We start from the raw sequence: 27,757 nt of genomic DNA, 5'->3' as shown, positions 1-27,757 counted from the left end.
CTCACCAGCAACCGAGGGGGTGATAAATTCTCAATGGCCAAAATAACTATTGGTCCAAGGAGCTGGCAGTCTGTAATTTCTGGGTGTCTGTTAAACGGATGGGTTTATGGTTCCAATTCCCTTGCCAATTTTTTTTTCCTGGTTATTCAGGAGGATTTTATTCCAATATGCTTTTAAAATGACTTTGGATTTGCAGTTAGATCTTCAAAAACACAAAACCGGAATGAATTTGAACACTTCCTTTTTAATGCAGTGCTTCAGTCATAAAAGGGAAGCAGTGGGTGATGCCCTTTAACATCAACAGCCAACTCATCAATTGGTGCTGTTGACATAACCACAATGATGGGCTTGGATTAGTTTCCATTTCTGTTTCAGATTGGATTTGTACTGTTAATCTTTAACCTTTTGGAAGGAAGCAAAATGTTTCGAGAACAAATCCGCGTCTGTTGACATTTGTAGTGTCTGGCATCCAAGAGCATCATTGCAGCAGAATAAAAAAGGGTGATCCGCCAGATCAGTAACTTCAGTAGACTTCCACCAATCCTCTACTCAATGACTGAGGTAATTTAAGCCCAATGCAATAAAACACCAGGATTCTCTACCTACCTGTTGCTTGTGCGATGTATGAATATTTGCTTCCATGTTCGTCCGTTTCTTGTTTTGCCGTTCCCTCGGTTAAAACTTTCTCCGGGAGGCACATTTTTGTACAGCGCTTGTATTCGCTTATCTCAGATCTTTTACTCTCCATCTGGCTAATCGGGAGTTCCTGTTGGTCCCTGATGTCTGATTCAGCGGTGCGTCGAGATGAGCGTTTGACTGCCATTTCCTCTATTTAATCTGGAATGCAGGCAACAAAAAAAGACTTTATAAACCAAGTAGGAGTTCACAGTGCCCTTTTGGCCAAGTGACTAATCACAATGGTCGGCCAGGTAACACCTTGTTGTTTTAAGATAGAGGATGTAATTTTCTGCTCCCGCAGGAGGCGAGGAAGGAGGCCAGAGGGCCTGAAAATTAGGTGGGTTGATATTGGATACCCGACACCTTCCCATTTCCACCACAAGTAAGTTCAGGGCGGGAAGGCCCATGGTCAACCTTCCTCCCCCATCTGCACTTAAGACCTTTGAAAGGTCAGTTGACTTAAGGGCATATCTCCACCTCACAATGCAGCTGTACAATCTCGCAATGCAATTTTGGAACCTTTTGAAATTATGGATCTTCTTGTCCACACAGTGGAGGATCTATGTATGCACCAATCCTGTGCACTGGGTAATAGTTTTTCCATTGACACAGTAAACGTAACTCAGTCACACAGACCAGGAAATGCTCATTCTGGAATCTTAGCCTATATAGAGGTTGCTGTTCTCAGCCAGGATCGGCCTCAGTGACGTTTGGTTATGAATAAGAGAAAGAATTGGCCATGGTTCCTGTTCTGGATTGCTATTCAATGGCCCCGGTTAGATTATTTGTTTGGGGGGGGGGGGGGGGGTGAAATGGATGGATTTGGATGTGATGCCCTTGTGGTGCCCTAGTGGCACTTACTGTCTTAGCTCACACCAATAATGACCATGTGGGTGCACAGCCAAAAATCATGGAAATATTTTTATTGTACTCTAGCTTGGCAGCAATTCTTCAGGAGATGAGGGGATGGGAGAAAATCAACAAATGAATGGGGTAGCATTTACAGAGACCATTCGGTCCAACTGTTTAATACTGATGTTTACATTCCACCCAAGTCACTATTGTTCAATAGGGCGAGCATGACTCAAACTGCTACTTTCATAACAATGTCCCAATTTATCACATTCACTCCTCACAAGATGGATTTGCCTCAGAAAAAATAAACCGTGCACATTTCTAGTTCTAATTTGATGAACCTGAACATTATACATGCGAAGAACAAAATATTTTGACATCCAGTGTTGGCACAGCATAAACCAGATGGAGAGCCAAACAATCTTCCAACTGACGGACTAAAAAGAGAAGTGTATACAGCCAGTGCAAATTATTTCATTTCTCTCACATTAAGCCGGCCCTGTGGTTTGTTCGAATGAAACTGGCATCGCAATACTAACCTGCTGTTGGCTGCATGCTGTGGAATTATGCCAACTAGGAAACGGGTTGAGACTACCTGCACACATTCCACTTAGGAGCCTTTGAGTGGCAAGAGTAAGAGCGGAGTTTTTTAGACCATGTCTGGAGTGGGTACAAGGCCAAGTCCCAGAAATAAAATAAGGTTTACAGCAACCGTCTGCTTAATCCTGAACTTAAGGCTGTTTTCACTGGATTCAACCCAAGTTCTTCAAGGGCACACAGGAGCACTTTAAAGCAGCTAACCACTAACGCAGGAAGCTAGCCACCTCTGACAACAGTTGCATTGGGAATATTGACCATCAGAGTAAAGTGACACTGCAGCAAGTCCACCATGGTACACTTTTGCCTCAGGGAAACTCATTCCAGGTCAAAACCTGACAGCAGCCAAAACGATGGTACTACAGTATCGCTACCTTGACCAGAATCAGTATATTCTAAGACAACACCTAGCCCTCCCCCCCCCCCCCCCCCCCGAATTCAGCAGAATGGAGAAGGTTACGAGATCGGAGTGTTTACCCGAAATTGCTAACCAACGTGACACCACGAAAATAAACCAGCAATGATGGAAAGTGTGCAGTGTCTCAACCTCACAGGTGCAACAGCACCAAACTGTGTCGATACTGGGAGGCATAGAAAACCTTGAAACAATCAAATCGCCTCACAACAATTTCCAGTCCATTTTTTGGGGAGGGATAGATAGGAAGTACATGTGTTTCCTGGTCTGAAAACAAGGACACAGCTAACCTTCATGCTTTCAATGACCGGCTAACTGATTTACCCCTTCATCTTCAGAGCAGTTTCCTTTGGGTTTTTTTTAAACACAAAGCTCTTGTATACATATATATCTTGTATTGCCTGGGCCCAGTCGAAATACATGCCCAGCCCGAGTCTTTTTTTAAACAAAACCTATGCAAAGCTGTAGCATACATACCCACAGGCTGGAACACAGGCGATGGGGTTACATGAGTGCTCTGATGTTGAGAAACGGCTTCTACAGAAAGGCAAACAGCTCCGGGGCTGTTCAGTTCTCAGTCTCCTCCCTCCCTGTCTCTCGCTGGAAAGCAGCCACAATCTGAGCCAGTGACACAGAAGCGGCATGATCTCATCTCCAACGCCTCCTGTCAGCCATTGGCTGCTCTTGTTCCTGATTTACAGGAATAGTGATGCCTCATTCCAGGAAGTTTTCTCAACTGAAGAGGGTCCGGCTGGTATGAGCATGTCCCAGTTTGTGTGGCAGATCGGGTGTAACAGCGCGGGTACGTTTCTCAGGCTCACTGTCTGTATGTGTGTGTGTGTGTGTGTTTCAGCAAATTCTCGAGGAGCCCAAGACTTTGCACTTTGATGGGAGCAGATCGCCGCAGTAGCAATGAGATGTTGTTACACTTTGAAGCCCCGTCTGCTCTCCCTCTCTCGGATGATTCGGACCCAATTTGGAAAAAAAAAGAGCAAGAGTTCTTCTGCCCACTGCCCTGGCCAATATCTCCAGAACAGATTATCCGGCCATTATCAACTTGATGCTTGTATGGGAAGTGTGCGATTGTGCAAATTGGCTTCCGCATTTCTTCATCATAAGTGACTGACTACACTGCAAAAGTACTTTTAAGCTGTGAAGTGCCTTTGCGTTTCCCAAGGCTCTGAACAATTATATAAACGCCCCGTTCTTTCATTCAGTGAACAGTTTGAATCTCTTCCCCATGCTCTGAAATAATTTATGTGGCACTTCATTAGAAAATCTCTCAGCACTATATTTACATATTATTTTTCTTTTGACGATGACTAGCTATTGAAGGCGTAAAGCAACACAAATCTCGCAGCCTCGCCAAATTGGTGAATTTACACCAGAGTTTTACAGCACAAAAAAAGCCCTTCGGCCCATAGTGTCTTCGCCAACCTTCAAGCACAACCAAATTGCATTTGGTCATTAGCCTTGTATGCCATAGGATTTCAAGTGCACATCTAAGTGCTTCTTAAAAGTTATGAGGGTTCCCACCCTTTCAGTCAGTGAGCTCCAGATTCCCACCACCCTCTGGGTAAAAAAGCTTTTCCTCAAATCCTCTCTAAATCTCCTGTAGTTAACCTTAAATCTATGCCCCCTGGTTCCTGTGACCCCTCTACCAAGGGGAAAAGGTCTGACCGATCTACTCTGTCTATATCCCTTATAATTGTGTACACCTCAATCAGATCCCCCTCAGCCTTCTCTGCTCTAAAGAAAACAACCCGAGCCTATCCAGGCCCTCATTTTAGCTGAAATGCTCCAGCCCAGGCAAAATCCTAGTGAATCTCTTCAGCACCTTTTCCAGGGCAATCACATCCTTCCTGTTGTGTAGCAACCAGAAGTGGGCACAGTATTCTAGTTGTGGTCCAACGAGCATTTTATACAGCTCCATCTGACTCGGTGCCATCAATCTCCTTTATAATCAGATGCTCAAAACTTCACCCGAAACTCCAATTATGGTCTAACCAATGTGTCTTACAAACTTACTATTGCTTCATTACTTTAATCCTCTAATCCCAAGACTGCGTACTTCCAGCTCTGAAATATAGTACACCTCCTTCCCTGCCTCAGGCCATCAGCTTAGAAAGCCACAGCCAAAATTTGGTCATCTATAGACTTAACTACCCTGGCGAGCCTTCTATCTTTCATAAACTTCAGCTCACCCGATTGGTCACAGTAACTTATTTGTCTGATTATCAAATCTTCCCTTTCACTGAGCAAGGTTCCATGTCAACTGATAAGATCCACCTCATATCTGCATGTGAATAATCTGAACCAGTCTTCCTCAGGCAGGGTTTACATAGGGTTTAACTACATAACCCCGATCAATGCCAAGTTTGCATAATGCCTTTAATTTAACTTATTAATGGCAATATGGAAATCTCGATGGTTAGCCTGTCATTTGCTAACAACACAAAATTTGGTTCACCAACAAAACATTGTTTAAACCAACCAAAAAAAAATTCATACTTTGTTAACCGTCATGTTTGACTAACTGTAAGTAAACGAGTTGCGCTTTTCCCCACAGCCCAACAACAATTTACTCCAGCTAAAGCTGTATTTTAATTACTGAGTAACGTGGGTTGTACTGGATGCCTTGCAAATATAACTGATTCATTCATTTTTAGGGCACAAACAATAGGTTTTAATTATTGGGACCAGGCTACGTGCACAAGTGCAATGTCAAGCCCAGGTTCTCAGCTAACTTGTCTGTGGCGGCACAGAGCAAACCAGAAACCAGAGCTCAGTACAGAATGCAGGTCCAACAACACTGTCTTGCATTCATATCAGGAAACAAAGAACCACAGTCAACAAGATACTTCAGAAGCGCTGTCGCTGTTGTGATGTAAGGAAACATGGTGAGCAATATTGCATACAGCCAGATTCCACAACCAGCAATGAGATAAATTAACACAATCTGTTTTTTGCAATATGGTTGAGAAATGAATATTGGGAAGCACACCAGGAGAGAACTACCTTCCTCCTCTTCAAATAGAGTCATGGCATATTTTAGACAGAACAGATGGGGTAGGCAATTCCTCAGTTTAATCTCGTTTAGAAGGTAACACCTCCAACAGTGCTGCACTCCTGCATCCGAAGGGACAGAACGGCCCCAATGCCGTGTGGAGAAACGTCGCACGTGACGATGAGAGGCTAGGCGGAATCATAGTGTGTCAACAACCCAGAAGACGACGTTGTTTTTTCACTGGTCGGAAAGCCGTTTCCTGCAACCCGCTCCATGCCCCCACTCCACGCCCAGGCCTAGTTTTTCTTTAGATGTAGATGCAGGGGGGCCAGCAGTGTTGCGAGATTTGGAATGAACTTGCTGTAGTAGTTAACTAACCCTAATAAAGAGCAAAGTTCTGTTGCTTTCATAAGGGCCGGGCCTGCTGAATGGCATGCACTTTTTCCGCAACTGGGTGTAAGCCCTCACGGCCCACACGATAACCCAAGTACACCACAGCCTTTGCGTGAAAAACACACTTGGCTCTCTGCAGACAGACGCCTGATTCCGAGAAAAGCTGAAGTACATAGGCACAGGCATCGGGTGAGCACACGGGAGTGTAGTACTATTCAGTCGAGAAGGTGTGAGAAGAGATCAGTTCAGTCCATAAGAGGGTCATTCAGGAGTCTAGTAACAGCGGGGAAGAAGCTGTTTTTGAACCTGTTCGTAAGTGATCTCAGACTTTTGCATCTCCTGCCCAATGGAAGAGAGAATAACCCAGGTGGGAGGGGTCTTTGATTATGCTGCCTGCATTCCCAAAGCAACAGGAGGGGCAGACAGAGTCAATGAATGAGAGATGGGTTCACATGATGGACTGGGCTGTGTCACAACTCAGTTTCTTACGGTCTTGGGCCAAGCAGTTGCGACTGTGATGCAGCCAGATAGGATGCTTTCTATGGTGCATCTGTAAAAAAATTGCTAAGAGTCAATGTGGACATGTCGAATTTCCTTAGTTTCCAGAGGAAGTATAGGTGCTGATGTGCTTTCTTAGTCGTTGCTTCGTCGTGGGTGGACCAGGACAGATTGTTGGTGATGTGCACATCGAGGAATTTGAAGCTGTCAACCAACTCCACCTCGGCACCATTGATGCAGACAGGAGTGTGTACTTCACTTCCTGAAATCAATGGCCAGCTCCTTAGTTTTGCTGATGTTGAGGGAGAGATTGATGTCATTACATCGCGCCACTCAGTTCTCTATCTATAGCAACATTATATTGTATGTGACCAGCAGTATGGACATGGGGGCATGAAACAAATGGATGGCAATCATGCAGGGTGAGGGATGGATGAGGTTTCAAGTCAAAAGAAATAATGTTAATTTATGTTTGGCAATAATATACAGTGATTATATTGCACATGTTGCTTTTAACTTTACACAAGCTTGAATAAGGGTCATGGTTAAGTAAATCCAACCGTAGTGCTGAATTAAATGCAGATATTTTCAGACAGAAGATTGCATCATGTGAAGTGCTAAAAAGCCACCAAACCTCCTTTGTGTGGTATTTCGAGTGTGCAATCCATGTCACGCTGCCTGTGAGTGAATACAGATGATTCTTAAGAGGCCAGAGTTGTGGGGAGCTGCACCAGGGGCCACTCAGAGACAGGAAATCAAACCATTTGAAATCTGGACGCTTCATAATATGTTTGTATGTAACTGTCTGAAACTGGGTTTACCTAAACAGAACGGGACTCGCCAGGAATGTTTGCTCGTCTAGTCTAATTACTGAAAATGTAGTCTCCTCTTTGGCAGAGAAAATACAAACTGGAAGTTTGAGAAACACTTTGATGGCCCAACTGTGACAGGCAACCATTATGAGTACATTTTAAAAAAAAGATTTAATGGCAGTACAATTTGATGCATCATCGACGGTACTTTTTTCCCTCCCAAATAAGAGTCTAAACTATAAGGGACTTCAGCAGGCTTGTATCTTCACCCATGCCGGATTTAATTAAAACTGAATTTCTGCCCTGAAACAAAAGAAAGTTAAATATTTTTCACAATTTCAGGGCATCCCAAAGCACTTCACAGTCAAATAAGTACTTTTGAAGTACAATTTTCAAAATAAAAACACGGTCGCTAATTTATGCACAGCAAACTCCCACAGGTAGTAATGTGAAAATGATCAGATAATCTGTCATACTAAGGTTGGTTAAGGGCTTAATGTTGCCCAGGACACTCGGCCGAACTTCCCTTGCTCTTCTTCAAAATAGTGGCAGGGAATCTGTGATATACAAACAAAGAACAAAGAAATGTACAGCACAGGAACAGGCCCTTCGGCCCTCCAAGCCCGTGCCGACCATACTGCCCGACTAAACTACAATCTTCTACACTTCCTGGGTCTGTATCCTTCTATTCCCATCCTATTCATATATTTGTCAAGATGCCCCTTAAATGTCCCTATCGTCCCTGCTTCCACTACCTCCTCCGGTAGAGAGTTCCAGGTACCCACTACCCTCTGCGTAAAAAACTTGCCTCGTACATCTACTCTAAACCTTGCCCCTCTCACCTTAAACCTATGCCCCCTAGTAATTGACCCCTCTACCCTGGGGAAAAGCCTCTGACTATCCACTCTGTCTATGCCCCTCATAATTTTGTATACCTCTATCAGGTCGCCCCTCAACCTCCTTCGTTCCAGTGAGAACAAACCGAGTTTATTCAACCGCTCCTCATAGACTATGCCCTCCATACCAGGCAACATTCTGGTAAATCTCTTCTGCACCCTCTCTAAAGCCTCCACATCCTTCTGGTAGTGTGGCGACCAGAATTGAACACTATACTCCAAGTGTGGCCTAACTAAGGTTCTATACAGCTGCAACATGACTTGCCAATTCTTATACTCAATGCCCCGGCCAATGAAGGCCAGCATGCCGTATGCCTTCTTGACTACCTTCTCCACCTGTGTTGCCCCTTTCAATGACCTGTGGACCTGTACTCCTAGATCTCTTTGACTTTCAATACTCTTGAGGGTTCTACCATTCACTGTATATTCCCTACCTGCATTAGACCTTCCAAAATGCATTACCTCACACTTAAACAGAGGAACAACATTGGCTATTCTCCAGTCCTCCGGGACATCCCCTGAAGACAGCGAGGATCCAAAGATTTCTGTCAAGGCCTCAGCAATTTCCTCTCCAGCCTCCTTCAGTATTCTGGGGTAGATCCCATCAGGCCCTGGGGACTTATCTACCTTAATATTTTTTAAGACACCCAACACCTCGTCTTTTTGGATCACAATGTGACCCAGGCTATCTACACCCCCTTCTCCAGACTCAACATCTACCAATTCCTTCTCTTTGGTGAATACTGATGCAAAGTATTCATTTAGTACCTCGCCCATTTCCTCTGGCTCCACACATAGATTCCCTTGCCTATCCTTCAGTGGGCCAACCCTTTCCCTGGCTACCCTCTTGCTTTTTATGTACGTGTAAAAAGCCTTGGGATTTTCCTTAACCCTATTTGCTAATGACTTTTCGTGACCCCTTCTAGCCCTCCTGACTCGTTGCTTAAGTTCCTTCCTACTTTCCTTATATGCCACACAGGCTTTGTCTGTTCCCAGCCTTTTAGCCCTGACAAATGCCTCCTTTTTCTTTTTGACGAGGCCTACAATATCACTCGTCATCCAAGGTTCCCGAAAATTGCCGTATTTATCTTTCTTCCTCACAGGAACATGCCGGTCCTGTATTCCTTTCAACTGACACTTGAAAGCCTCCCACATGTCAGATGTTGATTTGCCCTCAAACATCCGCCCCCAATCTATGTTCTTCAGTTCCCGCCTAATATTGTTATAATTAGCCTTCCCCCAATTTAGCACATTCATCCTCGGACCACTCTTATCCTTGTCCACCAGTACTTTAAAACTTACTGAATTGTGGTCACTGTTACCAAAATGCTCCCCTACTGAAACATCTACCACCTGGCCGGGCTCATTCCCCAATACCAGGTCCAGTACCGCCCCTTCCCTAGTTGGACTGTTTACATATTGTTTTAAGAAGCCCTCCTGGATGCTCCTTACAAACTCCGCCCCGTCTAAGCCCCTGGCACTAAGTGAGTCCCAGTCAATATTGGGGAAGTTGAAGTCTCCCATCACCACAACCCTGTTGTTTTTACTATTTTCCAAAATCTGTCTACCTATCTGCTCCTCTATCTCCCGCTGGCTGTTGGGAGGCCTGTAGTATACCCCCAACATTGTGACTGCACCCTTCTTATTCCTGATCTCTACCCATATAGCCTCACTGCCCTCTGAGGTGTCCTCTCGCAGTATAGCTGTGATATTCTCCCGAACAAGTAGCGCAACTCCGCCTCCCCTTTTACATCCCCCTCTATCCCGCCTGAAACATCTAAATCCTGGAACGTTTAGCTGCCAATCCTGCCCTTCCCTCAACCAGGTCTCTGTAATGGCAACAACATCATAGTTCCAAGTAGTAATCCAAGCTCTAAGTTCATCTGCCTTACCCGTAATGCTCCTTGCATTAAAACGTATGCACTTCAGGCCACCAGACCCGCTGTGTTCAGCAACTTCTCCCAGTCTGCTCTGCCTCAGAGCCACACTGTCCCTATTCCCTAGTTCTCCCTCAATGCTCTCACCTTCTGACCTATTGCTCCCGTGCCCACCCCCCTGCCATACTAGTTTAAACCCTCCCGTGTGACACTAGCAAACCTCGCGGCCAGGATATTTATGCCTCTCCGGTTTAGATGCAACCCGTCCTTCTTATACAGGTCACACCTGCCCCGGAAGAGCTCCCAGTGGTCCAGATAATGGAAACCCTCCCTCCTACACCAGCTGTTTAGCCACGTGTTTATCTGCTCTATCTTCCTATTTCTAGCCTCACTGGTACCTGGCACAGGGAGTAATCCCGAGATTACAACCCTCGAGGTCCTGTCTTTTAACTTTCTGCCTAGCTCCCTGAACTCCTGCTGCAGGACCTCATGCCCCTTCCTGCCTATGTCGTTAGTACCAATATGTACAACGACCTCTGCCTGTTTGCCCTCCCCCTTGAGGATTCCCTCTACCCGTTCGGAGACATCCTGGACCCTGGCACCAGGGAGGCAACATACCATCCTGGAGTCTCTTTCACGTCCACAGAAGCGCCTATCTGTGCCCCTGACTATAGAGTCCCCTATTACTATTACTCTTCTGCGCTTTGACCCTCTGAGGTTACTGAGCTGGTAAACTATAAACCTAGAGCAATGCTCTGGGGTTCCAGCTTTGAATCTCCCCATGGTTGATGGTTAAATTTGATTTTGAGTTCTCAACTGAACCTCCTGTGGCAGGCGAGGCTAACTAGGACAACTCTCTTGCTCTTCTTCAAAATAATGCCGGGGATCCTGTTACATCCACCCAAGAAACAGATGGGGCCTCATGTCTGATCGGCAAGATGGCACGTCTGACAGTGTAGCACTCCTTCAGCACTGCACTGGAGTGTCTTCCTTTAACCCATTATCCTCAGATTTCCACCCAGGTGAAGTGATATTGTTGATAGCTAGCTAATTCCAGAACCAAAATGCTTTGCTTTAATTAAAGAGGATAGTAACTTTGATATAGTGTTTATCACTGCAAGCTACCAAAGCACATTGCTCCCCTGGGTCTACACTGGCATTTTACAGCACTCGGTACCAAATTGAAGGCCAGGAATAGACCATTCAGCCCATCAAGCCTGTTCTGTCATTCAATTAGATAATGGCTGATAATCGTAACTCTGTTTATCCACCTTGATTGAAGAGTTTAGTTTAGACGGGCAGCATGGTTGGAGCAGGCTTGGAGGGCTGAAGGGCCTGTTCCTGTGCTGTACTTGTCTTTGCTTTTTGATTTTATTCTTTATCTAACTTAATATCTATCAATCTCAGTTTAAAATGTTTTAATTATACCCATCCGTAACAGATTATTTTGAGGAAGAGTTTCAGATTTCCATCAGCCTTTGTGTAAAAAATTCCTGACATTCCTCCTGAATGGCCTAACCAACTGGTTCCTCGCCTCTCTAATTGCAACTATCTGGTTCCTTGTTCTCGGCTCTCCCACAAGAGGAAATCATTTCTTTCCATCCATCCCTCGATCCTCTGCCCGAGGGCAGGTCCAACCTACAGACTTCCACCACGGATCGGGAAAGGAGGCAGGTACTAAAACCAACCCACCCGGAAAGCAAATGGAACCTTTTTGTTGGGCACCAATCTGTGATCCAGACCAGCTGCCCAGTTAATCAACCCCACGCACCAAGGAGGCCAAGCTGTTGTGACAACATATACTTTTACAGGCACCTTGTTGTTGGGTGGTATGGATAGCTCTACTTTTGTTTGCATGGCATGAATTATCAGGAATCTCACCCGTTCTTACCACATGACACGCAACCTGTTTGGCCACGTTATGTACGCACCTCCCTTGGCCATCAAATCCTGGAGTGGGCCTTGACCCCTAGAGTTTCTGGCTCAGAGGCAGGGTCGCCAGGGTACCACATGACCCTCCCCCATCTATCCTATTAACCACAATAATCATTTTAATCACCTCGGTAAGATCATCCCTTCACATTCTATACTCAGGCAATAAGAGCCAAGTTTGTGTAAGGCATCCTCATAACATAACTCCTGTATTATTCTGGTAAATCTGCACTGCACCCCTTTCAAGACCAATATATCCTTCCTGAGACGTGGGGCGAAATTCTCCGTTATCGGCGGAAAGTCCGCCGATCGGCGCAAAAAACGGCGCAAATCCCACTTGCGTCACGTCATAAAAATGGGACGATAGTCTCCGGCCCGAAATGGGCTAGCAGCGACGTAACGGGATCCGCGCTTGCGCAGTGGTTCACGCCGTGCAGCGTCATACGCGCTGCACGGCGTGACGGCTCATAAGGCCGCGCAGCTCCCCCCCAACCGACTGGAGCACCCGACCGCAACACCCGACTGGATGGCTGGCCGTCGCTCAGCCCCGAGGTTCAAGTCACGCGATGTGGAGGCGCTCCTGGACGCGGTGGAGCAGAGGAGGGACGCCCTGTATCCCGGGCACGGCCGCAGAGTTGCCCCACGCCACAGCCGGCGTCTGTGGAGGGAGGTTGCAGAGGCCGTCACCGCTGTGGCCCTAACACCACGGACAGGCACCCAGTGCCACAAGAAGATGAACGACCTCATCAGAGCAGGCAGGGTGAGCCTCCCCCATATCCCCCCTCCCCATATCCCCCCTCCCCCATATCCCCCCTCCCCCATATCCCCCCCTCCCCCATATCCCCCCCTCCCCCATATCCCCCCCTCCCCCATATCCCCCCCTCCCCCATATCCCCAAGTGAATCCAGCCCTAACCTTAACCTCTGCAATGCACGCGCAACCGATGGCGTGCATTCATATACCTGCCTAACACTGTTGCCTTTTACCCCTGCCACCGCGCGCACACAACAATAGGGAGCATGTGAGGACTGGAGGAGGGCCCGCTGATGAGAGGCCACTGACCGTACACGAGGAAAGGGCCCTGGAACTGGCTGGCGGACCTGAGGACCGGGAGGTTGCTGATGCAGAGGCCGGGGGCCCACCAGCAAGTGAGCCACCGACAGCCCGTCCCCCATATCCCCCCTCCCTTATATTCCCCTCCCCCGTATCACCTGATCACTGCCTGATGTCTAACCATGCATGCTTCATTGTGTATCGCAGGACCAAACGTCCAGGCACCCATCCCCGCAGATGCAGACCGCCCGCAGGATGCCCCTCGGAGACCACGGGAGACGGAGAGACCCGGACCCTCCAGCATGCGACGCCCGCAGGATGCCCTTCGCACACCACGGGAGACGGAGAGACCCGGACCCTCCAGCATGCGACGCCCGCAGGATGCCCTTCGCACACCACGGGAGACGGAGAGACCCGGACCCTCCAGCATGCGACGCCCGCAGGATGCCCCTCGCACACCACGGGAGACGGAGAGACCTGGAGCAACAGGGAGACGACACCCCCGTCACGTGCGGGAATGACCACCCAGCGATGAGGGGGGCAGCCACAGGCCCCCGTCACATCCGAGCCAGGACACCACTACCCGGGACACCACTACCCGGGACACCCCTACCCGGGACACCCCTACCCGGGACAGCACTACCCGGGACAGCACTACCCGGGACAGCACTACCCGGGACAGCACTACCCGGGACAGCACTACCCGGGACAGCACTACCCGGGACAGCACTACCCGGGACAGCACTACCCGGGACAGCACTACCCGGGACAGCACTACCCGGGACAGCACTACCCGGGACAGCACTACCCGGGAAGACGAAATACCGGACAGTGACTCAGAGTGGATGGGTGGAGACGAACCCCCACCCCAAAGTGCCATGGAGTCAGAGTGGGACGAAGAGCACGACACAACGCCACTGCTGTCACCAACACCCTCCACCATCGCAGAAACACTCACCACGGTTGGGCACTTTAGTGATGAGGCGTCTGGTACACTCACTGGTGCGCACAACACAGCCGTCCCGGTACAGCAGGTGGAGGTAGGAGCAGCAGAGGGACCAGGCGGTCGGAGGGCAGCCCAGGCCAAGCGAACATCTGCCGCCCAGATGGATCCCGGGTTCCTGCAGTTACCACACCCACACATAGATCCGATGCAACCACCGACCCGGAGACGAGCGAAGAGGGTGACGGGTGGCTTGCGGCGGCTGCGGTCGCAGGTGGAGGAGTCCACCCGCGTCCAGGAGCTGGGAGTGGTCCCGGTCATGCGTGCCACCCAGGCTGACACCGCACGGGTGGCGTCCGCGGTGGAGGCAATGGGTGCGACGGTGTCAGACATGGGGAACGGTTTGCGAGGCCTGGGGCCTTCCGTGCAGGTGGCGTCTGTGGCCCAGGAAATGGCTGCCCTCTCACAGGAGGCCATGAGCCAGTGCCAGCGCCAGATGGCAGAGGCGCTCAACGCCATAGCCCAGACTCAGCAGGCCATGGCCCAGTCTCAGCAGGCCATGGCCCAGTCTCTGCAGGCCATGGCCCAGTCTCTGCAGGCCATGGCCCAGTCTCTGCAGGCCATGGCCCAGTCTCTGCAGGCCATGGCCCAGTCTCTGCAGGCCATGGCCCAGTCTCTGCAGGCCATGGCCCAGTCTCTGCAGGCCATGGCCCAGTCTCTGCAGGCCATGGCCCAGTCTCTGCAGGCCATGGCCCAGTCTCTGCAGGCCATGGCCCAGTCTCTGCAGGCCATCGCTGAGGGCATCGGCGCCAGTGGCCATGTGCGAGCCGGCGTCGCACTGTCACAGACAGGGTTTGACAACCCCCTGGGCTCCATGGCTGCAAACCTGCAGACCCCTGTCGATACCAGCACGGGCCTCCAGGACTGGCAGCGCCAGATGTCGTGGGGGCGTCGGATGGCCAGTCCGTTCGCATCCCCCACCCATGTAGAGGCCTGGGGGCCATCGGGCACCCCGAGGGAGGAGGAGGTGGTGTGGTCCGTCCCGGCTCCCTCTGTAGGGGAGGTCCCGGTACACCGCGACACCTCGGACTCCACCCCCCTTCCGTCCCAGGTGCATCGGGTGGGCAACGGGCAGGACAGGCTGGCAGCTCGCCATCCCAGTCGCCCGGGCCGCAGCCTGGCCCATCTAGGCCAGGACGCCCCAGGAAACGGCCGCCAAAGGGATCCAGTGTCAGAGGGCAGGAATCACAGGAGACCACCTCCAGTTCTGCTGTACTGTCTGGGGAACCACGTAGACGTAGTCAAAGGGCCCGTAAGGCCAAACAATTAGACACTGAGTAAGTTGGCACGGGTGCAGGGCACAGATGAGGTTTAGGGGCTAGGGCACGTGCATGAACTCCTTTGGTTATTAAAGTCAATGTTACACCTACCGAAGCTGCCTTTGTGCTCTGTCCAAAGTGTGCGGGCGTGTCATGTACGTTGAGCGCAAGTGTGTGTGTGAGGGGTGGTCTTACCTCAGCCCCAGGTGAGTCTGCCCCCTTCCCCCTGGGCCGCCATCAACATCCCCCGGGCAGAGGACGGGACCGTGCGCTGCAGTGTCACAGCCGCATGCAGGGATGGTCCGGGTGGATGGTGGTACTGTGGCCATGGGTCAGACATAGTCCAACGATGTAGAGCCAGGAGCTCATCGCAGGGCGGGTTGTCATCATCCTCCATGGCCTGCGATAGACACGCGTCCACCCGCAACTGTGTGAGCCCGGCCCGGTGGATCGGCAATGGGGGGGGGGGGGGGTGCATGCGGGTGGGGTGTGTGGGGTTGGGGAGGGGGGTGAGGGTGCTGGGTGGGTGGATGGGTGGGGGGTGTGGGTGGTCGGCTGTTGCCATGGTGTGCGGTCTGTGGCCATACTACCCGATTCTCACGCCCATCTAGTCAGTGAAGCGGGCGGCTATCAGTCTCTCCCGTGCCCGCTGGGCCAGCCGGTAACGGTGGACAGCCACCCGCCTGTGTCTACCCCGTCTGCCCTGACCATTGCCCCCATCCCCCTCATCTGGGGAGGACTGTGCCTCTTCCTGCTGCTCCTCCACTCCGCCCTCCTCTGCCTGCGGCACATTGCCCCTCTGCTGGGCTATGTTGTGCAGGACGCAGCACACCACAATGAAGCGGCCGACCCTATCTGACCGATACTGGAGGGCCAGAGAGGTCCAGGCACCTGAAACGCATCTTCAGCACGCCAAAGCACCTCTCGATCACTCCCCTTGTCGCTACATGGGCATCATTGTAGCGGTTCTCCGCCTCATTGCGTGGCCTCCGTATAGGCGTCATCAGCCACGATCGCAATGGGTAGCCCTTGTCGCCCAGCAACCAGCCCCTCAGCCGGGGATGGCGTCCCTCGTACATGCCGGAGATGGATGACCGCGACAACACGAATGAGTCGTGTACACTGCCTGGGTGACGGGCGCAGACGTGCAGGATCATCATGCGGTGGTCGCAGACCACCTGTACGTTTATCGAATAGGTCCACTTCCTATTAGTGAACACGGCCCTGTTATCTGCAGGTGGCCGCACGGCGACGTGCATCCCATCAATCGCGCCCTGGACCATGGGGAACCCGGCCACGGCAGAGAAGCCCACGGCCCGGGCATCTTGGCTGGCTCGGTCCACGGGGAAGCGGATGTAGCGGTGCGCCATGGCATAAAGGGCATCTGTCACTGCCCGGATGCACCGGTGCACCGATGTCTGCGATATGCCGGACAGGTCCCCACTCGGTGCCTGGAATGACCCCGTTGCATAAAAGTTCTGGGCCACCGTAACCTTGACGGACACAGGGAGAGGGTGACCCCCGCCAGTGCCACGCGGTGACAGGTGTGCCAGCAGGTGGCAGATGTGTGCCACGGTTTCCCGGCTCATCCGGAGTCTCCTCCTGCATTCCCGGTCCGTGAGGTCCTGGTATGACTGGCGGGGCCGGTACACACGGGGCGCCCTCGGGTGCCTCCGTTGCCGTGGGGCCACGACGTCCTCCTCCTCCTCGTCGTCCTGTCGGTCAGGTGTCCCTCCAGCCTGGGCGGCTGCCGCCTGCCCCTCTGCGGCAGCCTGCGCCGCCTCTCTGGCACGCTCCTCCTCCTCCTCCTCATCCAGGGCAACATAGACATGAGCGGCTGCCACCACGGCGGCCAACATCGCTGGATGATCTGAAAACATGACGGCCTGGTGGGGGGAGGGGAACGACGACATGTCATCATTACCCATATCCCCTCCTCCCCCCAACCAGGTGGCATGGACCGCATGGGTCCAACTGTTGGAGGCTGGCCCCTGCCAGGTGGACCAACTCATTTGCCCTCCCATCACCCTCCTCGGCACGGACCACCTCCCCAACCGCCACCCCGGCACGGACCCGCTCCCCAACCTCCACCCCAGCACGGACCCCCCCCCCCCCCCCCAACCTCCACCCCGGCACGGACACCCCCCCCCAACCTCCACCCCGGCACGGACCCCCTCCAACCCCCAACCTCCACCCCGGCACGGACCCCCTCCAACCCCCAACTTCCACCCCAGCACGGACCCCCTCCCCAACCTCCACCCCAGCACGGACCGTCCCCCCCAACCTCCACCCGAGCACGGACCCCCTCCAACCCCCAACCTCCACCCCAGCACGGACCCCCTCCCCAAACGCCAACCCAGCACAGACCCCCTCCAACCCCCAACCTCCACCCCAGCACGGACCCCCTCCCCAACCTCCACCCCGGCACGGACCCCCCCCCCCCCAACCTCCACCCCGGCACGGACCCCCACCCCCCCCAACCTCCACCCCGGCACGGACCCCCCCCCCCCCATCCTCCACCCCGGCACGGACCCCCTCCAACCCCCATCCTCCACCCCGGCACGGACCCCTCCAACCCCCAACCTCCACCCCAGCACGGACCCCCTCCCCAACCTCCACCCCGGCACGGACCCCCTCCAACCCCCAACCTCCACCCCAGCACGGACCCCCTCCCCAACATCCACCCCGGCACGGACCACCCCCCCCAACCTCCACCCCGGCACGGACCCCCTCCAACCCCCAACCTCCACCCCAGCACGGACCCCCTCCAACCCCCAACCTCCACCCCAGCACGGACCCCCTCCCCAAACGCCACCCCAGCACGGACCCCCCCCCCCCCCAACCTCCACCCCAGCACGGACCCCCCCCCCCAACCTCCACCCCGGCACGGACCCCCTCCAACCCCCAACCTCCACCCCAGCACGGACCCCCTCCCCAACCTCCACCCCGGCACGGACCCCCCCCCAACCTCCACCCCGGCACGGACCCCCCACCCCCCAACCTCCACCCCGGCACGGACCCCCCCCCCCAACCTCCACCCCGGCACGGACCCCCCCCCCCATCCTCCAACCCCCAACCTCCACCCCGGCACGGACCCCCCCCCCCATCCTCCAACCCCCAACCTCCACCCCAGCACGGACCCCCCCCCCAACCTCCACCCCGGCACGGACCCCCTCCAACCCCCAACCTCCACCCCAGCACGGACCCCCTCCCCAACCTCCACCCCGGCACGGACCCCCTCCAACCCCCAACCTCCACCCCAGCACGGACCCCCTCCCCAACCTCCACCCCGGCACGGACCCCCTCCAACCCCCAACCTCCACCCCAGCACGGACCCCCTCCCCAACCTCCACCCCGGCACGGACCCCCCCCCAACCTCCACCCCGGCACGAACCCCCCCCCCCCCAACCTCCACCCCGGCACGGACCCCCCCCCAACCTCCACCCCGGCACGGACCCCTTCCAACCCCCAACCTCCACCCCAGCACGGACCCCCTCCCCAACCTCCACCCCGGCACGGACCCCCTCCAACCCCCAACCTCCACCCCAGCACGGACCCCCTCCCCAACCTCCACCCCGGCACGGACCCCCTCCAACCCCCAACCTCCACCCCAGCACGGACCCCCTCCCCAACCTCCACCCCAGCACGGACCCCCTCCACAACCGCCACCCCGGCACGGACCTGCCCCCCAACCTCCACCCCAGCACGGACCGCCCCCCCAACCTCCACCCCAGCACGGACCCCCTCCAACCCCCAACCTCCACCCCAGCACGGACCCCCTCCCCAACCTCCACCCCAGCACGGACCCCCTCCAACCCCCAACCTCCACCCCAGCACGGACCCCCTCCCCAACCTCCACCCCGGCACGGAGCCCCCCCCAACCTCCACCCCGGCACGGAGCCCCCCCCCCAACCTCCACCCCGGCACGGACCCCCCCCCCCCCCCCCCCCCCAACCTCCACCCCGGCACGGACCCTTCCAACCCCCAACCTCCACCCCAGCACGGACCCCCCCCCCAACCTCCACCCCGGCACGGAGCCCCCCCCCAACCTCCACCCCGGCACGGACCCCCCCCCCCCCAACCTCCACCCCGGCACGGACCCTTCCAACCCCCAACCTCCACCCCAGCACGGACCCCCCCCCCCAACCTCCACCCCGGCACGGACCCTTCCAACCCCCAACCTCCACCCCAGCACGGACCCCCTCCCCAACCTCCACCCCGGCACGGACCCCCTCCAACCCCCAACCTCCACCCCAGCACGGACCCCCTCCCCAACCTCCACCCCGGCACGGACCCCCTCCAACCCCCAACCTCCACCCCAGCACGGACCCCCTCCCCAACCTCCACCCCAGCACGGACCCCCTCCCCAACCTCCACCCCAGCACGGACCCCCCCCCCCCCAACCTCCACCCCAGCTCGGACTTCCTCCCGGCACTCCCCCGGAGCCCAGCCTACTCTAACCACCCCCCCCCCGCCGCACACACACACACACACAAGCCGAGACACACCTCTCCTCACGCAATCAGTCTGCGGCCACGCCATTTCCTGCCCAGAGCCAACCCCCCAGGCCGTCACTCACCTCCTCGCTGGTCGGCGTGAGCCTGGAGCACCGGGTCACGCCGATGAAAAGCAGGTTTGATTCACGTCGACGTGAACGGTCATCACGTCGACTGGACTTCGGCCCATCCGGAAGGGAGAATATCGGCAGGCCGAAAATCGGCTGCCTTGCGCAGACCCGTGACATTCTCCGCGGCAGCGGCGCCATTAACGCCCCGCCGACTTTTCTCCCTTCGGAGACTTCGGCGGGATTCACGGCGGCCAACGGCCATTCTCCGACCCGGCGGGGGGTCGGAGAATGACGCCCCAGATGTCCAGACCAAACTCAGTACTCCAGTAATGTCTAACCAGTACCTGAGATTCCTGTTGCACAACTTCCATCCTTTTGTATTTCAGCACGCTTGACAGACATCTCTTCCAGAAAGTGCAAAAGGAGAAATTCAGCACTGCATTTGAGCAGACAGAGCTATTACTTTTTTTGGGACGACATTATTTCTAACCCAAGTTGACAGAATCAGCATCTGTCCCTTTCGGCACTAACCAAACATTACAAACAGGGGCCAGGGTTTTTCCGGTAAGCAGACTGGGAGATGGGGAGCCGGGTTGGCTCAGGCACGTGATTACCACAACTAAAGGCCCAATCAGGGGACTTTCTGTGGTGCCATTGGAATTTGGCCGACAGCAGGTGTGGGCATGGGACTCGCTTTTCATCCTAATGTGTGGGTCCTGATGTCCTTCTTAGAACTGAGGTCATGAGTTCAAATCGCATCATAACAGCGGTGGAACTTAAATTCAGTTAATTAAATAAATCTGAAAATAAAAGCTAGCTTTAGTAATGGTGATCATGTATCAGATTGACATTAGACAACCCCTGCCAAATGGGGGAGGTTGTCAGCTGAATGGCAGCAATCGTAACTGCCCTCTGAAATTGCCCAGTAAGACGTTGGCCAGGATTCTCCTGCCCTATTGTGGCAGGACCCCGCATGGGAGATTCAATGGCGCAGCCAAATTTCCAATTACGTTTGGCGGGACAGGACGACCCTGGCAGTGGACGGTGCCGGAAAATCTCACCCGCTAAGTCAAGAAGATGGCATATTAACTAGCATGTCAAGGACCATTAGGGATAGGCAATAAATGCTGGCACTTTTATATAGAAACAATGCACAGTGGGGTAGATTTAGGATTTGCACAATATTAATCGCCTGATTGCTATGCTACCAAAGTCAAAAAACCTTACCATTCTTGGTGACTTCAACATGAGAGGCCATTCCCATACCTGCACCGACTATTAGGAAAAAAATGGGGTTGGCTGTTACAACAGCAATGGCCTCCTCTTGTTATAAATGTATGCTAAGAGGGAGCTCTTAATTTCCCAGTTTTCTGCTCCCTAAATCATAACAAGACATCTTACTTTATGCACAACAAGACATCCGTTCCATGCAACCATGTGATTAGCAGGCAGAGGGTCGGACAGGATGTACGTGTAATAAATAAATAATCTTTATTGTCACAAGTAGGCTTACATTAAAACTGCAATGAAGTTACTGTGAAAAGCCCCTAGTCGCCACATTCCGCCGCCTGTTCAGGTACACAGAGGGAGAATTCAGAATTCTCAGCTGGTATGGGAATTGAACCCGCGCTGCTGGCCTTGTTCTGCATCACAAACCAGCCGTGTAGCTCCCCCCCCCCCCCCCCCCCCCCAGGGCATGGAAAGTTTGGAAGCATCTCAAGTGTGTGAAGACTCAAGTAAGCAGGAATCTCTCTGAGGAACACAAGAGTCACCTTTGGACAGGTAAAATGGACACTCATTGCATTGAGGAGGTCTTTGCAACCTGCAGGGATAATGCACTATGCTTCTCTAGAGGCCCTAGGCCTGGCTTCTTTTTAGAATCAAACATTGCAGAAAAAGCCCAAATTCCTGAAAGATAGTCAGAGAATTTTGACCACATCCCCAATTGGTCTTCATCCATCAATGAAGAAGCAATTAACATATTGCCACAGATACCCATCAGCTGCTTTCTTGATGGCCCTCCTCGCAGCTCAAAATGACAAAAGTGATCGAGCTCCTGTCTAGTGGCAAAGCTCCATGAGCTAATGCTATTCCAGGTGTGATATACAAGGCTGACGGTCATGGGGCTAAATGAACTCTTTCAACGTATGAGGGAACATACAAAGATGCCTCTCTTGCCCATCTGTACTAGTGAAAAGGAAATTGACAATCTTGCGACAATCTTCCAACAATCACAGAGATTCAGTCCTTCCCACTGCTGATACAATCTTCACCAGAATCGCTTAGTGCAACATCTCAACCAGAATCTTCTGTCAGAGAAATCAATGTGGTTTCAGAAAAGGTCGAGGAACCACTGATATGCTGTATGCAGTTGGATGGTGACATGCCAAGCACAGAACATGGACCTCAATACCACTTTAGTTGACCTGACCAAGACCTATGACAGGCAGCCATTAGGGCCTTTGGGAGGTGATGGAGAAATTCAAATGTCCTGAGAAATTCATCACAGTGGTTTGTTTTGTAAGGGCCCCGAAGAATCCAGCACGGGTTTTAAGGATGCAAAATAATAACGTTTATTTACTATAACAATATATACATAACAGTAGCAGTAACTTCCCTTGCTACCTTCTCCTTCCTCTTGGTTCCTGGACTGGTCAGCTTATTTATAGTAGGGGTTTCTCCGCCCCCCTCATTGGGGAAGTTCATACTCCCATAGGATTGTGGGATAGTCATTAGTCCCCAGCCAATCGTCAGTAGGCAGGTTATAACATCCCTCTCCCCCAAAGTCCAAGGAATCCACCGTAGGCCCTGGCGAAGGAAGGCGTCGAACTCGTTTGGCCGCAGGCCGGACGCCATTTGCATGCGGCGCTGGATCAGGCGGCGTATAACGAGACGGAGACCGGCGCTTCCGTGATGAACGGCGCGGTTGTACATCCACGGCCTGTGGACCCGAGGATTCCCCCTCCGATTCATCCTGTGTCTCCATCTCGGAGTCAGAGTCTGCTGCCTCCGTCATGTCCGCGTCTCTATCCCCATTCGGTCCCGTCACGACCTGCGCAGGCTTCGAGTGAGGCACCAGTGGAAGATTTGGAGGACTACCTTCCCTTGTCTCTGGTCTCTGCGGCTGTTGAACTGAGCTCCGGGGGTGGGGAATCTTTTGCAGGGATGATCTTCTGGACCGGACGTGGTCTACATGTTTTCGCTGGAGACGACCCTGGTACGATATAGGGCCCGTTTGGCGAAAGATTACACCAGGAACCCATTGGGCACCACCAGCAAAATTCCGCACGAATACTGGGTCACCGGGCGCAAACTGCCGAATCGGACGATGCCGAGACAATCCTGGTCCCTGCCGTTCTTGTGTGCGGCGTACTTTTGCGCCAATGTCCGGGAAGACCATACTAAGGCGGGTGCGAAGTCTCCGGCCCATTAGGAGTTCTGCGGGAGCTACCCCAGTCACTGTATGGGGGGTGGTCCTGTACGTAAACAAAAACCGAGCCAGTCTCGTGTCCATTGATCCGGAAGACTGCTTCTTTAGGCCTCTTTTGAATGTTTGCACTGCACGCTCTGCCAACCCATTTGAAGCCGGGTGGTAAGGGGCAGTGCGGATATGGCGGATGCCGTTCGTCTTTGTAAACCTAGCAAACCCCTCACTCGTGAATGGAGTGCCATTATCCGTGACCAGCACCTCAGGGAGGCCATACGTGCTAAATGATAAACGCATTTTTTCCATTGTTGCGCAGGACGTTGTCCCCTGCATCTTATGCACCTCCAGCCATTTGGACTGGGCGTCAATTAGTAGAAGGAACATGGATCCCTGAAAAGGGCCTGTGAAATCTGCATGTAAGCGTGCCCAAGGCCGCCCTGGCCATTCCCAGTGGTGTAGGGGCGCGGCCGACGGAATCTTCTGATGCTCCTGGCAAATGGAGCAGTTTTGGGCCACCTTCTCAATGTCGGTGTCGAGGCCTGGCCACCAGACATAACTCCGGGCCAACATTTTCATCTTGGTCACGCCCGGATGCCCATTGTGCAAGTCTGATAATATCAGCTCCTGGCCTTTTTCCGGGACAATCACACGCGTCCCCCACAAGAGGATGCCATCTTCCACGCTGAACTCTGACAGCTTGGAGGAAAATGCCCGCAACTCGCCTGGGAGCTGTCTATGCTGCCCACCATACAGGACTATGTGCCGAACCTTTGACAGGACTGGCTCCGTCTGGGTCCACTCACGGATCTGTGATGCCGTGACAGGCAAGGTGTCCATAAAATTTAGGGTTGTGACCACCTCACCGGTCGTGGGGGTCGACATGGGGCCGGTTGATAAAGGCAATCGGCTCAGTGCGTCGGCATTTGCTATCTGCGTACCTGGTTTGTGCTCCAGAGAATACTCATATGCAGCAAGCAACAAAGCCCAGCGCTGGATCCGTGCAGAAGCAATGGGCGGTATTGGCTTATCCTCTCTGAAGAGTCCCAGCAGGGGCTTATGATCAGTCACGATAGTGAAATGGCGGCCGTACACATACTGGTGGAAGCGCTTCACCGCGAAAACCACTGCCAGGCCCTCCTTCTCGATCTGCGCGTACTTTTTCTCCGCTGCAGTCAATGTGCGGGAGGCGAAAGCTATCGGTCGCTCGGCCCCGTTCTCCATCTTGTGGGACAGGACAGCCCCAATACCATACGGGGATGCATCACATGTGACGAGCAAAGGCTTTCCCGGATCATAGTGGGTTAGTAACCCAGACGACGACAATTGTTGCTTTACCCGCCGGAAAGTGGTTTCTTGCGGCTGACCCCAAACCCAGGTGTGATTTTTCTTTAGCAGCAGGTGGAAGGGGGCCAGCGTAGTTGCCAGATTGGGGAGGAACTTCCCGTAATAGTTTACGAGACCGAGAAAAGAACGAAGATACGAAGTGTCAGTCGGGGTGGGGGCATGTTGAATTGCACGCACCTTCTCTGCGACGGGGTGCAGACCCTCGTGGTCCACCCGATAGCCTAGGTAGACTACTTCTTTTGCCTGAAATACGCACTTTGTGTGACGTAAACGGACTCCAGCCTCCGAAAGGCGTTTAAGGACAGCCTCCACATTTTCCAAATGCTCTTGCTCCGACGTCCCTGTAATCAACACGTCATCTAGGTAGACAGCCACACGTGGTAAACCTCTCAAAATGCCCTCCATAACACGTTGAAAAATTGCGCAGGCAGAGGATACTCCAAAGGGCAACCGTGTATATTCATACAGGCCCCGGTGTGTGTTAATTGTTACATATGGTCGGGAGGCAGGGTCCAGCTCCAACTGCAGGTAGGCGTGACTCATATCTAATTTTGTGAATGAGAGTCCGCCTGCAAGTTTCGCGTAGAGATCCTCTATGCGAGGCATTGGGTATCGGTCGAGTCGGGAAACTGTATTCACTGTAAGTTTATAGTCGCCACACAAACGAACTGTGGCACCTGGCTTCATTACTGGTACAATTGGTGCTGCCCAGTCAGCAAAATGGACGGGCCTGATAATACCCAAACTCTCCAAACGAGTGAGCTCCCCTTCTACCTTCTCGAGCAAAGCGTAAGGCACTGGGCGCGCCCGGAAATAACGCGGCGTGGCTCCTGGTTCAACTTGGATACGGGCTACGGCCCCTTTTATTTTCCCCAAACCAGGCTGGAATACCTCTGGGTATCGTCCTAGCACCTCAGTCAACCCTCCAGAAACTGTTTGGAGGATGTGCTGCCATTGCAACCGCAAATGGCGCAACCAGTCCTGACCCAACAGGCTGGGCCCATGGCCACGCACTACGATAAGTGGGAAACGCCCCTCCTGGCGTCCATAGACAACAGGGGTCATTGTAGTTCCTGCAATGTCCAGTGGTTCCCCCGTGTAGGTGGCCAACCTGGCCTGTGAGTCAGTTAATGTAAGGGTCTGTATACCCTGCTTGATGCGGTCGAATGTCCTCTGGGCGATCACGGAGACCGCTGCGCCAGTATCCAACTCCATCTCCAGCGGGTGGCCATTGACCCATACTGTCACCTTAATGGGGGCCACACGGGGATCTGCCACACAATGCAGCTGCAGGCAGTCGTCCTCCATCTCCACGTCCTCAGGAGTGGTCGCCGCAGGTTCATCCACATGGAAGGTACGGCCTCTGGGCTGGTCCCAGTTACGGCCCCTGGGCTGGTCCCAGTTTCGGTCGGAACGACGGCGCCTCTGGCGTCCCCAGGACCGCCGTCCGCGACGGGGTCGGCGCCTACAAGTCTGACACGGACATGGCTCCTCATCCATTGGCTCTGGAGAAGGCTCCCTTCGGGGAGGAATGTCCAATGGCCACTGGCGTCGGTCTGGTCGTTGCCTCGCCCAAGGTACCGCAGGAGTGCGGGGGGACTTTTTCGGACGGAAGGGGTTGCGCCCCAAGGCATGCACTTCCATTCCCTGTAGCTCCTGTACTCCTCGCTCTGCGCTCTCTCGGGACAAGACTATTTGTATTGCCTGTTGAAAAGTCAATGTTGGCTCCGCTAACAACTTTCTCTGGGTGGCCGCATTGTTAATACCGCAAACCAAACGGTCGCGTAACATTTCTGACAAGGTCTCACCATAGTCACAGTATTCCGCAATCCCGCGTAGCCTGGATAAAAAAATCGGCAAGGGATTCTCCAGGGGTCCTCTCAGCGGTATTAAATCGGTAACGCTGGACTATCGTGGACGGGGTTGGGTTAAAGTGTTGCCCCACTATATTCACAAGTTCGTCAAACGTTTTGGTGTCCGGCGCAGCTGGGTACGTAAGGCTCCTAATCACCCCAAACGTATGCGGCCCACAGGCGGTGAACAATATGACCACCTGGCGCTCGTTTTCAGTGATATTGTTTGCCCGGAAATAGTAACGCATCCGTTGTGTGTACTGGTTCCAGCTTTCCAGCGCAGCATCAAAAACATCCAAACGTCCGTACAGAGGCATGGTATAATAGAAAACAACTTCCAACCTGTATCCAACAAAAATCCAGGGAGGTGGCTTCAGTAGTGTAGACAGCTATTCACTTTTACCTTCGTCACCAGTTTTGTAAGGGCCCCGAAGAATCCAGCACGAGTTTTAAGGATGCAAAATAATAACGTTTATTTACTATAACAATATATACATAACAGTAGCAGTAACTTCCCTTGCTACCTTCTCCTTCCTCTTGGTTCCTGGACTGGTCAGCTTATTTATAGTAGGATACCGGATACAGAGTTCCGCACCTGAGCTGGCATGCCAAACATCCACATAGATAACATAGAATTTACAGTGCAGAAGGAGGCCATTCAGCCCATCGAGCTTGCACTGGCCCTTGGAAAGAGTACCCCCATTTTAAGCCCAGAACCCCGCCCCATACCCGTAACCCAGCAACCCCACCCAACCCCTTTGGACACTAAGGGCAATTTAGCATGGCCAATCCACCTAACCTACACGTCTTTGGACTGTGGGAGGAAACCGGAGCACCCGGAGAAAACCCATGCAGACACGGGGAGAACGTGCAGACTCCGCACAGACAGTGACCCAAGCCGGGAATCGAACCTGGGACCCTGGAACTGTGAAGCGACAATGCTAACCACTGTGCTACCGTGCCGCCCTTGGACATCATATTGGACCAGTCACAACTGAGTTCCATAGAATCAACAGGATCCCTACAATGCAGAAGGAGGTCATTCGACCCATCAAGTCTGCACCAACCCTCCGAAAGAGCACCCCCACATGGCCCATTCCTCCCGCCCTATCCCCGTAGACCCGCCTAACTTGCACATCTTCAGACACTAAAGGACAATTTAGCATGGCCAATTCACCTAATGTACACATTTTTGGACAGTGGGAGGTAACCAGAGCACCCAGGGGAAGCCCACGCAGACACGGGAGAATGTGCAAACTCCACATAGAGTCACCCAAGACTGGAACTGAAC

At 53.3% G+C, this 27,757-nt stretch overlaps 1 protein-coding gene across 2 annotated transcripts in view; it reads right to left on the bottom strand.

Annotated features, from left to right (window-relative positions):
* Nucleotides 1-27,757, bottom strand: part of map3k14a (mitogen-activated protein kinase kinase kinase 14a) — a 72,486-nt gene that overhangs the window by 21,768 nt on the left and 22,961 nt on the right. Inside the window, exons 1-2 of one of the 2 annotated variants that reach the window (XM_072487003.1) lie at nt 3,023-3,225; nt 607-837 (exon numbers count right to left, since the gene is read on the bottom strand). In XM_072487003.1, the coding sequence (XP_072343104.1) occupies nt 607-823 (217 nt within the window). In that variant the 5' untranslated portion in view covers nt 824-837; nt 3,023-3,225. Of the gene's footprint in view, nt 1-606; nt 838-3,022; nt 3,226-27,757 lie in introns of those variants that run through there. The other variant, XM_072487002.1, reaches the window with a different exon arrangement.

This window comes from Scyliorhinus torazame, chromosome 21 (genome assembly GCF_047496885.1).
Source record: "Scyliorhinus torazame isolate Kashiwa2021f chromosome 21, sScyTor2.1, whole genome shotgun sequence".
Lineage (NCBI taxonomy): Eukaryota > Metazoa > Chordata > Chondrichthyes > Carcharhiniformes > Scyliorhinidae > Scyliorhinus > Scyliorhinus torazame.
This window is presented reverse-complemented; position numbering and strand designations above follow the sequence as displayed.